At 44.0% G+C, this 13246-nt stretch overlaps 1 protein-coding gene across 1 annotated transcript in view; it reads left to right on the plus strand.

The window, feature by feature from the left end:
• The window catches only part of ADAMTS12 (ADAM metallopeptidase with thrombospondin type 1 motif 12), a 161570-nt gene that overhangs the window by 105235 nt on the left and 43089 nt on the right, over positions 1–13246 (plus strand). Inside the window, exons 14-16 of the mRNA XM_053448139.1 lie at positions 3956–4076; positions 6605–6849; positions 7289–7421. Of these exons, the coding sequence (XP_053304114.1) occupies positions 3956–4076; positions 6605–6849; positions 7289–7421 (499 nt within the window). The remainder of the gene's footprint in view (positions 1–3955; positions 4077–6604; positions 6850–7288; positions 7422–13246) is intronic.

The raw sequence follows: 13246 nt of genomic DNA on the forward strand, positions 1-13246 counted from the left end.
AATGTGTATAAACCCTGCAGCTTTCCGTAGACACAACAATGCATTCTGCAGCTTCCATGTACACCTAAAGCCAATATCAGCTCCGTGCCGTGATCCAGCAAGTACCAGATAAAGTACATTTTAAAAATTCTACGAAACATACGCATGCAAATAGGGGTTATGGTATGCAAATAGCTGTGTTTCTATTTACCTTATAAGGTATGCCCAGTCAAGGGCCATTTACATCAAACAGGAGACATTCTATAACAAGACACTATGTTTGGAGCAATCGCCATAGGAACCATTTGTTTCTGCCGATTGACACATCTTTAATCATACTGTGTACCAGGACATAAGGGGCGGATCCTAAAGTAAGCTAAGTTATGAGGCGCTGCACTTTAGGCTCCACCCCTTCTATCCCGGGATGTCTGGAGCTTATTTAGCACCATTTAGGCTGTATGGGCCTCTCAGACATATACAGCTTAAATGCAATGCTGCCTGTGCACAGTGTAATGCATTGTGCATAGGACATATTTTTATGTCAGGGAAGACCCAAATTTGTTGGCAAAGGGCCCCTAAAAAAAGGGGGACTGTCGTAGCAAATTCAGGGCTATAGGCAGGGATGTCTTTAGGGCTGGAGTAATGTTCCAGTTCTACCTTGGTTAAACTGGTCCAAAGTTGATACTCACCGTCATTAAATAATTACACGGATAGACAATCCATCATTTCTTTTGCGGGATAATCAAGAGAAATGGCATTGTGATGAGAAAAGACTGAAATCTGTGAACACTTAAAAATGATTAACCAAAGTAAAAGTGACAGTTTGTCATGAAGTATGGGTGAGGTAAGAGGGATGTAATTGTGTTAGTAGAAGAGGAATTTGATTTGGTTGGATTCATCAGCTGCTCCAGCTAACCAGCCAAGACTCTTTAACCCTGTGTATGCCAAATGGGTGAACAAAGTTAATGCACTAGTTTTATATTTATTTATTTAGCTGCAATTATTTCTCCAATTTTTTTTCACTTATTAAGCCGTGTTTAACAGCTGGCTTTATTATATATCTGATAAAATGACTATTGTTAATTTAGTTAATACTTTCCATGCATGGGAAAATGATCAATTGTTTTTATTAGAAAATAAATAACACGTTTAGTGATTTGTAATGGAGTGAAATGGAAAATGAGAATATCGTCCCACGGACAAGAATGTGTAATTTTGAGAATTTTCATACTGTCAGTTGAGTGACAAATGACTCCCCTGGTCGTCTCATAAACACGCACGATCCATAGCCTGACGTTAGCAAAAGTTCCGGACAAGGCTGAATAAATAAGTGTATGTGATTTTAGTTATTTATTTATGTTTTTTTTCATGACATTTGTCATAGGCGTGTTTTGACTTTTTCATCTGGCACAAAATGCAAATTCCTTGTCACCTCCTTAAAGTTTTGAAATGCAAATAAGTTCCACATAAGAAAACCCAACCACTTTGTGGAGAAATCTAGGGCACTGTGATTAAAGGGGAATTGTCACAGCATAGCTAACTCCATTTATTCAAACTGCCTATACCTTGTGCTCTTTATTAGCCAATCAGTCTAATTGGTTTGGAGATATTTAGTTAAAACATTAACCTTGTGAAAGCTAAGGTCCGTGTCTCAGGGTGGCAGGACCAACATTATCTGACAAATTCCTGTTTTTTATCTCTTCCCCCCTTCCACCCTTACTAGGGGCATAACTGGAAACCACAGGGCCCCCAACTTTACCAAGCAACATGTCTCACAGTGCCTCCTTTGCCCCCAAACAGCTTGTGAGTTCCACTTTTGCCCCAAGCAGTATATCACTTCCACCCTAGCCTCCTCCTGTGCCATCTTTACCCCCAAACAGGTGGTCTGTGTCACCATTGCCCCCAAACAGCTTGTCTGTGCTTTCTTTGCCCCTTGCAACATACAATCTGGCACACATATGCAAACACACTTACACAAATTTACACTTGTTAACACACACACTCCATCTCACACCACTTATATATACACATTCATGCTCACACACAAGTACAACAGAAACACATCCGTGCGAACACAACCCCACTTACACACTCATACACAAACACATCCATGCTTTTTTCATTAGCACACACTTATACATAGACATTCATGCTCATATACACTTATACATAGACATCAATGCTCAAATACACTTATACATAGACATTCATGCTCACACACACAATTATGAACCAGCATGAGGAGACAGGAACAGGTGGTCACAGTTGTGACCCTGCAACACCTCTAGTTACGCCACTGAACCTTACATAGTCTACAGGAGTCAATAACTTGACAATTTGGGAGAAATAATGTAATGGGGAGGAATAATTATGGCGATCCAGGAAGTAAAGATACCCTCCCCCATATTGGACACATAATGTTTTTAATTATAAATAGTGCTTACTTTAATATCTAAATACGGTTATATGGGTTTGTTTTGTGCATAGTACTGTAAAATGCTGAATGAAAGTGAGGAGTGTGCTTTAAGCTAGCTCATATCCACCACCATTATTAAAATTGTATTATGCAAGAAGCATCATCTCACTTTTTTGGGTCAGAAATTATTAATTTTGGAATATTCAATCAAAACTATAAAACAGGTGGTAACAGGAACAGCCTGTATCAGAGTTAAAGCAGCAGCATCGATATAAAGCAGCCTTTTGTGTTATTGTGTATGAAGTGCTGTTTTCTGAGCCTGAAGACTTGTCCAGAGGATCATTCCTCATCTTCACTCTGATGTATGGCACCACTTTCTCTAGAACCACCATTTCAAATCATTATTCAAGTAGTCTTTGTACGAATGGATCTCAGTGTTTTCTCGTGGAAGCCATGATCAACCTCGTAAGTTCCAGGAGAATTTTGCAAACCAAATTAATTTTATCAAATCACTTGGATTTTAGAAAAGTTACAAGCTGTTTTCTCAGGTCACTGCATTACCGTTTAAAAACAAGGTGAAAATTGTCATAGTGTATTAAGGATCTCTGGTTTCACTCTTTCTTCCTTTTCTTCCTCTGGATGATGATCTAAGAATATCTAATATAGTGAGCACGGTTTGGTATATTTTGAGACTGGGGGTTAAGTGTTATTAACTCAGCTGAAGCTTGAATTGAGCATGAGAGTTAAGCATTTAGGCGGAACTTGTCAGCCAACACAACTTGTCTGCACTTCATCTTTAACAAACAGACCCCGGTATATGGCATAGGTTAATAGGCATCTGGAGGATTTTTTCAAGGGGGGCAAAATATCCTCCTCACCTTTCCTCTCTCCCACCCTAATACCGCCTTAACTCCTCCCTTGGCCTTCCTTTGTTGGCTCAGGAGAGCGATTTCCTGGTGGGAGGCAAGTGTTAGTTACCCATAAACATACCTGTGAACTTCTGGTCTCCGGCTACCCGGAGCCTTCCCTTGCGGGACGCGGCCAGGACTGCCCACTGACGTCAGCGAGAAGTCCCGTGACGTCGGTGGGAGTTCCCCATGTGGGCTTCTTTAAATTTTCGGAGGTGAGGCAGGTGCCCCCTCTTGACCCCCCCCTCGGATGCACATGCATACAGGATTGCACCACTTGTTCCTACAATAACATATTTTTCAACCTCCTTAGCGCTGTGTTTTGGCTGTAATATAGGATTTGAAATGTTCTTGGTCTCCTTGCACTTATCACGAGTATATTTCACTCCTCTTGGTGAAATTGATCAGATATTGCTGGATCTGCCACATGCAGCCACTGACCTCTGCTTTCATGATATAAATGTTTAAACTGCATATCCTAAAAGCCGTTACACTGATTAACTAACGCACAAGTTATAGAGAGCTTTAATAGATTAGTTACGTTAAAATCACGAGCAGCAACAGGTCCCTTGTAAGGTAACAGGAAAGCTTCCGTTTTTGGAATTCCCATCTAACCTTGCTTATATATCCATTTTAATATTTTTTGTTTTAGAGTGTTGGCTGTGACCATGAGATTAATTCAAATGCCACAGAGGACCGATGCGGAGTCTGCCTCGGAGACGGCTCAACCTGTCAGACCATTAAAAAAGAATTTAACCAAAGCGAAGGATTTGGTAAGGGTTTTGTATGAGCATGTGTGATTCAAATGATTAGATATCACATTTTCCTATCTGGCCATCGTGGATAAGTATTAACCACAACAGATCTTATGGCATCTTTGAGCATCCCAGTCGTATATGATTACTTGGGTTTGGGGAATCATTAAAAAAAAAAAAACAGCTTTTTTTGGATCCTGTTCTCAAAGAAATAATAACATTTTGTGAGTGTCAAAAAACGCGTGGGTAAAATTCTACTTACAAACTGTACTGTGGAAGGAGTTAAGAAGATGCTGATTTCCATGGTACTTGTAAGCGTGTTCATATGTGTTTAATACAATCAGAATAATTATATGTCTTAATCATAAAAGCAACTAAATATATGATAATGGGGACTTCGTCTGATTTTGTTAATGCATATTTTTTATGGGATTGTGGTGTGTGTTGCTGAGTTTGCATCAGCATGGCTGGCTGGTAGTGGTCAGAGTGTTTGAGTGTGTGGCTGAGAATGGTCATTGTGTTTGCATCAGTGTGCGGAAACATGGCCAGTATGACATTAGTATTCTATTGAAAAACTGTGGGGCATGATGGTGGAGGGGTATTTATCATGGTGCGTTTTGGGGGATACGACCCCACAACCATCTGCCACACTATAACATTTGAGGCTGGTGCCCAATTATTTTAAGAGTTAGTTTTTATTCCCAGTTCAGCCCTCTTGAAAAGATTAGCAGGTAGCAGAATTGTGAAAGATTTGCCGAAGGTGTGCATTTTTATAATCGTTATGTTTCTGTGACCCAAGCTGATGCCGTATTATCATGGCAAAAAAAGAAAAAAAAACACACACAATACTGTATAAAGCTAATTGATTTCATCCGTACAACCATCTCCAATAAATGCAATTATTTAACACAAGCTTAGCAGCAAATTGGCAATATTTAAAATAGTGATTTCATTAAAGGCATTATCCTATAGTTTGCAGTAATGATGTTCTTTAGACATAGGTGATTCACTTATGGAAATTATACTTAATGCACACATTTACCAATCCAACTATAATAGTGTTAATGTGCAATCAAGTAAATGAATATCTGTAATTTCTCTATTGTTTTCTCTCTGTCTGCTATAGGTTTCTATTTAGGGCTGAGTCTAATAGACATAATTATCTGTATTTTGAATAATTACCCTTATGTTTCTGCTATCATTGTTTGTATGTGAAAATGAGAGCTTGTTTCTGTTGCTAGTTTGTGTCGTGTTACTGTCAAACATGCTTCATAGGCAGTTCTAGCAAAAAAAAAGTTGTTTTCTATAAAAGTTCAAAGCAGATAAGTTATTGCTCCTCACTCCCACATATTTCATCCCTGTACACTATTTAAACATATAACAGTGTTACAATTAAACCAAGCATATATATATATATATATATATATATATATATATATATATATACATGTGTATTAGATAACCACCTGATATATACCATGGGAACAGTCATGCCATCCTAAATCTCTATGATTACCCCCCCCCCCCATAAATATAATGCACCCCACTTGGTGCTGGCAGGAGAATGGAAAAAAACTTTAGGACAATATCTTTACCCTTCTCTTGCCACAGAACCTGACTTCCTTAAGGTAAAATAAGGTAAAAATTTTGGGCGTGATATTAAAATGTTTTTGGAATAATATAGAGAGCATTTTGATGAGCAGGTGTACTTGAGAAGTAGCGCAACAATTCATTTTGTAATTTACAACTTAAAAATTACTTTTTTATCAATTCTATTAAAAAATAGCAATTTACTTCAACGTGTGATATTAGAGAATGTTTTTTGATGTCTGAATATAAATGCTAGGACACCGTTAGAAATGGTAAAGCAAGGAGCAGGCTGGTCAGGGCGGCAGGGGGGGCATTTGACCACTAGCCCAGTCCAAAAGTCTTCACAAAGGGCCGGTTCGTTGTGAACAATTTTGGACCAGTCCGAGAAGGCAGGAATGCAGCAAAACAACACAGTAAGTGACCCCGTTGTAAAAGCAAGTCTGCTTGCACAGTGTCCAAGCAGCCAGAGAGATAGCTGTGGGTAAGGAAGGGAGTGAATGAGTGATTGCATGGGAGTATGTATGTATGACTGTATGTAGGTTAAAGTGTGTGTATGTTAATTTTAAATGTGTTAGCATGAATGTGTTTGTATAAATAAATGCTAGCATGAATGTATATTTTTTGTGTGAGCATGAATGTGTGTGTGAGCATGAATGTGTGTGTGAGCATGAATGTGTATATGTAAGTTTGTGTGTTTAAATGTATGTGGAAATTAAGGTGGATGTGTCAGCATGAATGTGTGTGTGTCAGAGGACAGGTTGGGCATGTGTTAGCATGAATGTGTGCAAGTGTGTGTAAGCCTAAGTGAGTATGTGTGTTAGTGTGTGTAAATAAATGTGCCAGTGCAGAAAATTGTCTTTTCCTGCTGGTTTTAATCTCTTATTTTCAAATGTTTTGATTGTTCTGCCATTCAATTTCTCTTATATTAATTACTTTATTGTCTTCTTCTGTTCCAGGCTATGTTGATGTTGGAAATATTCCAAAAGGAGCAAGAGATATCAAGATAGAAGAGATAAAAGCAGCAGGAAATTTTCTTTCACTGCGAAGCGAAGACCCCGAGAAATATTACTTAAATGGAGGTTTTACAATCCAGTGGAATGGAGATTACAAAGTAGCAGGAACAACATTTCATTATCAAAGGAATGGAGATCTGGAAAACCTGACAGCCTCTGGCCCCACAAATGAGTCTGTCTGGATACAGGTAGCTGATTATATTATGTCTATATATCCAGCCCATGAGCTATGTTCACGAGAAGATGATGTTTCTCTGTAGTTCTCCCGACTGACTGTTCTTATGTTGAAAGATTAAACACATTCACAAAGAACACGGCTCTGATTTAATTAACCCCTGAACTGACAGTAGAAAAAAAATAGGATTGACACAATGGGATTGGTAAATTGGCTTCTTATTATTCAGAAATACAAGAATTAAACGTTTGAACAGTACTTCACAAGATGTTATAGCTGAAGGGTATAATGGTATAAGGGTTAATGCAGATTTTTACTTGACTTGTACAGCTTTAACTCAATGTGTGTGCTAGTGCAGTGTAAATATTCGCCTTCTGCAAAGTTAGATTTATTACTTTTGTGTTACTGAATTATTTATTTATTTAAATGTGATTGTGAATTCCTTTGCATAGCTTCTGTTTCAAGAAAGCAACCCAGGAATTAAATATGAATACGTTATCCAAAAGGATCAAGGAAATGAGACGGAATCTACTTACAGCTGGGAATACGGAAGGTGGACAGACTGCAGTGCGACCTGCGGAACAGGTAAACACATAGGCGAAATTCGCTAAATTCACTAAAGCGCCTTCCCTCGCTATTTTTTTTTTTTTATGCGGAATTGGCTACGCTGATCTTGCACAATTCATAGCATTAATAAAGCAGAAGCTCACTGGGGTTGTCTCATTGAGATAAAACTGTCATGCAGACTCTTCTGCGGACTCCTTCTTTAGTGATTAAACCTTATACGCATTCTCAAGCTGCATTCTCACCAAGAAATCTCCTATGGCCGTCAGTGTCTTGGATGTGCTTTTTCGTGGCACGCAGGACCAGGTGAGGGTGTCACATATACATTTAAGCAAAATCCTCAACATTAATGGGTCTGTCTTGTAGAGCAATCACTCATGTACTGATGTTGAGTGCTTGCTATCGAGATACCCATTGAGCACAGCCACCTTGATCACAGGTATCATGATTAGGAAGCTATAGCGGAAACCAAATAGACAATGGGTGTGAATACACAGATAATGGGCAGGATCTGACAACAAATCCAGAAGTCAAGGCAAGAAGCTTGAAGATTTCTAAGTGAGCCTGAAAATTCACACATCTTGGAGTGTGGTCTACAACAGTGGCGGAACTACCGAGGTCGCAGGGGTCGCGACTGCGACCGGGCCCTGGAGTTCTGCCAGTCAGGGGGGCCCAAGGGGTGCCGAGCGGTTGCTGAAAACGACCGCTCGGCAACTCTTGGGCCCCCCTGACTGACAGAAATCCAGGATGCCTCCGCTCCCCGCCGCTGCTGCCGCCGTCGCCGCTGCTGCCGCCGTCGCCACCGCTGCCGCCGCCACCTGCCTCAGTGCTGCCCAGAGTGCAGTGTTGGGAGCGTGAGGCGTTTGTCTCGGGTGCCGGCGCTTCACTCTGAGCGCCGGCATATGACGTCATATGCCGGCGCTCAGCAGTGAAGCGCCGGCACCCGAGACAAACGCCTCACGCTCCCAACACAGGAGTTGACGGTAAGTGACCTACAAAGGGGGGGTAGGGAGGGAGTGGGTAGATTGTGAGAAGGGGGGTAGGGAGGGAGTGGGTAGATCGTGAGAAGAGGGGGTAGGGAGGGAGTGGGTAGATCGTGAGAATGGGGGGTAGGGAGGGAGTGGGTAGATCGTGAGAAGGAGGGTAGGGAGGGAGTGGGTAGATCGTGAGAAGGGGGGTAGGGAGGAAATGGGTAGATTGTGAGAAGGGGGGGTAGGGAGGGAGTGGGTAGATCGTGAGAAGGGGGGGTAGGGAGGGAGTGGGTAGATCGTGAGAAGGGGGGTAGGGAGGGAGTGGGTAGATCGTGAGAAGGGGGGGTAGGGAGGGAGTGGGTAGATCGTGAGAAGGGGGTAGGGAGGGAGAGGGTTGATTGTGAGAAGGGGGTAGGGAGGGAGAGGGTAGATCGTGAGAAGGGGGGGTAGGGAGGGAGAGGGTAGATCGTGAGAAGGGGGGGTAGGGAGGGAGAGAGTAGATCGTGAGAAAGGGATAGATGGGTTGGGGGGCCCTTAACAGATTCTCGCACCGGGGCCCTGAGGTTTCTAGTTACGCCCCTGGTCTGCAAAGGTATTATTTTTAAAAGCGACTCGTAGGAGTGTGTTAGATGAATGTTCAGCTTCAGACCCAAGATTTCATATGGTATATACCCTTTGGAACATATTTAAAAGCCTCTCCAATTTTGATTCACATAGTAGATTTAAAAAAGAACATTACAAAAAACCAAACCGTTCTCCATCAATATGTTACGTCCATCACTGATACGTTGAATTGTTTTAGGTATTCTGTGGCTCAAAGGAATGTGATATATAATATCAATCGTATCCCGTTGCTGCCCGCACAGACGCTGTTCTTTTACAGTGAAAATGTGACATTAGTAATACGGTAATTGAGGTCAAACTAAGACACATACTCATGATGTTTCAAAGAAAAGTTCATATGCATATCAGTACTTCAAGGCAAAAAGTAATACCCAAGGCGTAATTCCATCACTAACTACACATAATAATCATCCGTTTATCTTGTTATAATTATGGCTTTTACGTTAAAATAGTCGTTTTCCAACCATTCCTCCACGACCATCACCCATCCAGTAAATGCCCACTGGAATACACCTGAAACACTTAGGAAGTCCCTGACGACTGGGTTCTAATCCTTTTGGTTAAACGACATGAATGTAGTAGCGTCCAGTTTCGGTACCTCTTTACAAATAAAACAAGAGACACTTCTTTATTTTAAAAGCTTTATTAATGTCAGAATGGAATTATTTGTCCGCGGTGCGGACTTGAAATAACTACAGCACCGCGACACTCAACCTTTATTAACATGTTACAAAGTGTCAAATATTACCACAACCAATTTGACACAATATATATAAATAACATAACCAATTGTAAACATTTTAATAACCACTTAATAACCAAATTAATAACCACATAAGTAACCTGCTGGTATGGGCGTGTCCACCTGTATCCCTGCTGAAACTGCCGGCGTCCCCCAGCGCGGCAGTCACATGACCTTACGATTCACAGAGGCGCATGCCCCTGGAGTGTCCTGCACTTACACCTCTGTGCACCACAAGTAACCATACCTAGATGGTTAACTCCTGCACCGTACCAGCTTAAAACCAGAGTACCCGGCAGAATGCCAAAACAGGGGAGGGATGGGCGGGAAAATTTTCTTTAAAATGGTTGCCCCTATAGGCCACGACCCTTCCTTATATACCCCCCAAGGGAGGGTAATTACCCCCTCCCTTCTGGCCCTGCACGTGCCACTAGCTTAACACCTTCAGTGCCAAAATTTCCCTTAGTCATGCCTTAACCCCTTCAACAGGCCTAACCCTGGGTACCTTGTCCGCACTAAATTCATGTGGCCCCTCCGTCCAATTTCTTTTCCCTCCGGGGCTGTTCTTGAATGTAGTAGCGTCCAGTTTCGGTACCTCTTTACAAATAAAACAAGAGACACTTCTTTATTTTAAAAGCTTTATTAATGTCAGAATGGAATTATTTGTCCGCGGTGCGGACTTGAAATAACTACAGCACCGCGACACTCAACCTTTATTAACATGTTACAAAGTGTCAAATATTACCACAACCAATTTGACACAATATATATAAATAACATAACCAATTGTAAACATTTTAATAACCACTTAATAACCAAATTAATAACCACATAAGTAACCTGCTGGTATGGGCGTGTCCACCTGTATCCCTGCTGAAACTGCCGGCGTCCCCCAGCGCGGCAGTCACATGACCTTACGATTCACAGAGGCGCATGCCCCTGGAGTGTCCTGCACTTACACCTCTGTGCACCACAAGTAACCATACCTAGATGGTTAACTCCTGCACCGTACCAGCTTAAAACCAGAGTACCCGGCCAAGGCCGGAGAACGCGACCCCCTTGCGCTTCACCGGCTCCCCACCACAGCCGCGGCTCTCTCCAAACCGGACCGAACATCCAGCAGCCAAATGTCCATACCAATGTCGGACAAATGAACACCGTCGTCACGGAACAACCCCGTAACGTCACCCTCCAAGTCCCTATGCCTAACCACAACACCCCCCCTAAAAGCCACAAAACGCGAAACTGACCTATTAACCTGCTTGCGTGCCCTCTCAATACCAGCCAATGAGTTGGCACCACGCCAACGCAAACGGCGAACTATCTCCGACCAAACAAACACAGTCTCCGGATAAGCGGCCCAAAGCTGTAGCAAGTCCGCCTTAATATCGGCTATCAGCACCCGGATAGGGACCGAACATAAATCGTTCCCACCGACATGAAGGAGCAGGATCCGAGGCACCCCATGGATCTGAACGTGGCGAGACACCTCCCGGGACACACGATCCCAACGCATACCTCGGAAACCGAGCCAGCGGACCGTCAATAGCGCGGGATCAAGACCCAGCTGCCTCCCATTCGGCCGCACAGCAGCCCGACGCGCCGCCCAGAAGACATAGGAGTGCCCCAGGATCCAAACTGCTCCTAAAACAACAAAGAAAAAACAACCGTCAAAAACAATCACAACAAATGAGGACGAACATAAGACTGAAAACGGCTAGACTCCCACCTACCCAACCGCATAATCACCTCCTGACGTAACCCCCATCGCGCAGCCTCCGTAGCCGCCCCAATCCGGAAGGAATGAGACCCAAACTCAGCAACCGACAAACCGAGGCTAACAAGAGCCCGCCGAAACAGGGCAATAAACTGGAACCGAGACAAAAAGGAACCATCCATATGTAACAGCAAAGGCCCCCCAACCCGAGGACGAACCGCAAGATAAGCCTCCAGACAGCCATACGGACAGACCGCAGAGCCGGGAAGAGCCTGCAAAACAATAAAACGCCCCCTGCCCTCCTGGTCTGTCTTGGACCTCCGAAGACCCAGCCGAACCCCCCCACCTGAGAGCAAAACATCCTCAAACAGCAGGCCCCCAGGGACAGTCTTGCTGGGGCTCACCAGCTCACCAATACGGAAGGCACCAAAAAAGGCAAGAACAAACGCCAGCCGGAACAACAAGAACTCTTCCCGCGACACACAAGCCCCGTCCAGAAAAGCAACCAAATCCAACAGCAGAGGGAATGAAACCGGCCTCCTAGTATCCCGGCTAACAGCACCCCTCCTGTACCCCCGCATAGCCTGACGCACCATGAAGTGCTTCGTGAAATCAGGCTCACCCCCAGCCTTAAAATGGAAAGCTAGCGCCGCCATCCGGCGACCCAAACCCGAAACAGACACCCCACTACTAAACCAAAAACCCACCAGCCACAACAGGCCCTCCGCCCTACTGAGACCCTGTTCCAGGCTAGAAGCCTCAGCCCAAAACGCACTCCATTCACCCCAAACCTGATCATAAAAACCACGCGTGGCAGGGACCAGGGAACGTTGCAGAAGGACCTCTACTCCAGCTCGCCCAGACTCCACATCCAAGCCGGAAAATCCGTGCCCACCTTGTCTGCCCCAGGCGCCAAAGCGAAGAATCGGTCCCACTGCAAACGAGAAAGGGAGTCAGCTATACAATTGTCAACACCAGGAACATGCGAAGCCCGGAGGCACATATTGAGCTGAAGACAACGCAACACCAAGCGCCGCAACAAGCGCAACACGGGAACAGAGGAAGAGGTAAGGTTAGAAATTGCCTGAACCACCGCAAGGTTGTCACACCAAAACCGGACCTGGCGATTAGCGAGCCGATCACCCCACACCTCCACCGCCACCAAAATGGGAAACAACTCCAAGAAAGTTAAATTCCTAGTTAAACCTGCCCGAGCCCAGCCAGCCGGCCAGCTCCCCACACACCAACTACCCTTAAAATAAGCACCGAACCCCACCGCTCCCGCGGAATCAGTCCACAACTCCAGGTCCACATTAGTGACCGGCTCCTCCATCCACAACGTCCGACCATTATAATCCCGCAGAAACAAATCCCACACCTCAAGATCCTCCTTCAGGGAACCCGTAAGCCGCACAAAATGATGTGGGGCCGATACACCAGCAGTCGCTAAAGACAAACGCCTCGAAAAAACCCTGCCCATCGGCATAACCCGAGACGCAAAATTCAACTTCCCCAACAATGACTGCAATTGCCGCAAAGTGACCTTGTGCAGCCGCCGAAAACTCGCAACCAAAAAACGAAGCTCAACCACTTTCGCCTCAGGGAGCCGATAAGACATGTCCCCCGAATCTATTTCAATACCCAAGAAACACAAGGAACTACACGGACCCTCAGTTTTATCAGGAGCAAGCGGGACACCGAAAAGCCGCGCCACTTGTTGCATCGCGGCCAGCAAAACCGCACACTGAGACGAACCCGCCGGACCCACACACAAAAAATCATCTAAATAATG

This window comes from Spea bombifrons, chromosome 1 (genome assembly GCF_027358695.1).
Source record: "Spea bombifrons isolate aSpeBom1 chromosome 1, aSpeBom1.2.pri, whole genome shotgun sequence".
Classification (NCBI taxonomy): domain Eukaryota; kingdom Metazoa; phylum Chordata; class Amphibia; order Anura; family Pelobatidae; genus Spea; species Spea bombifrons.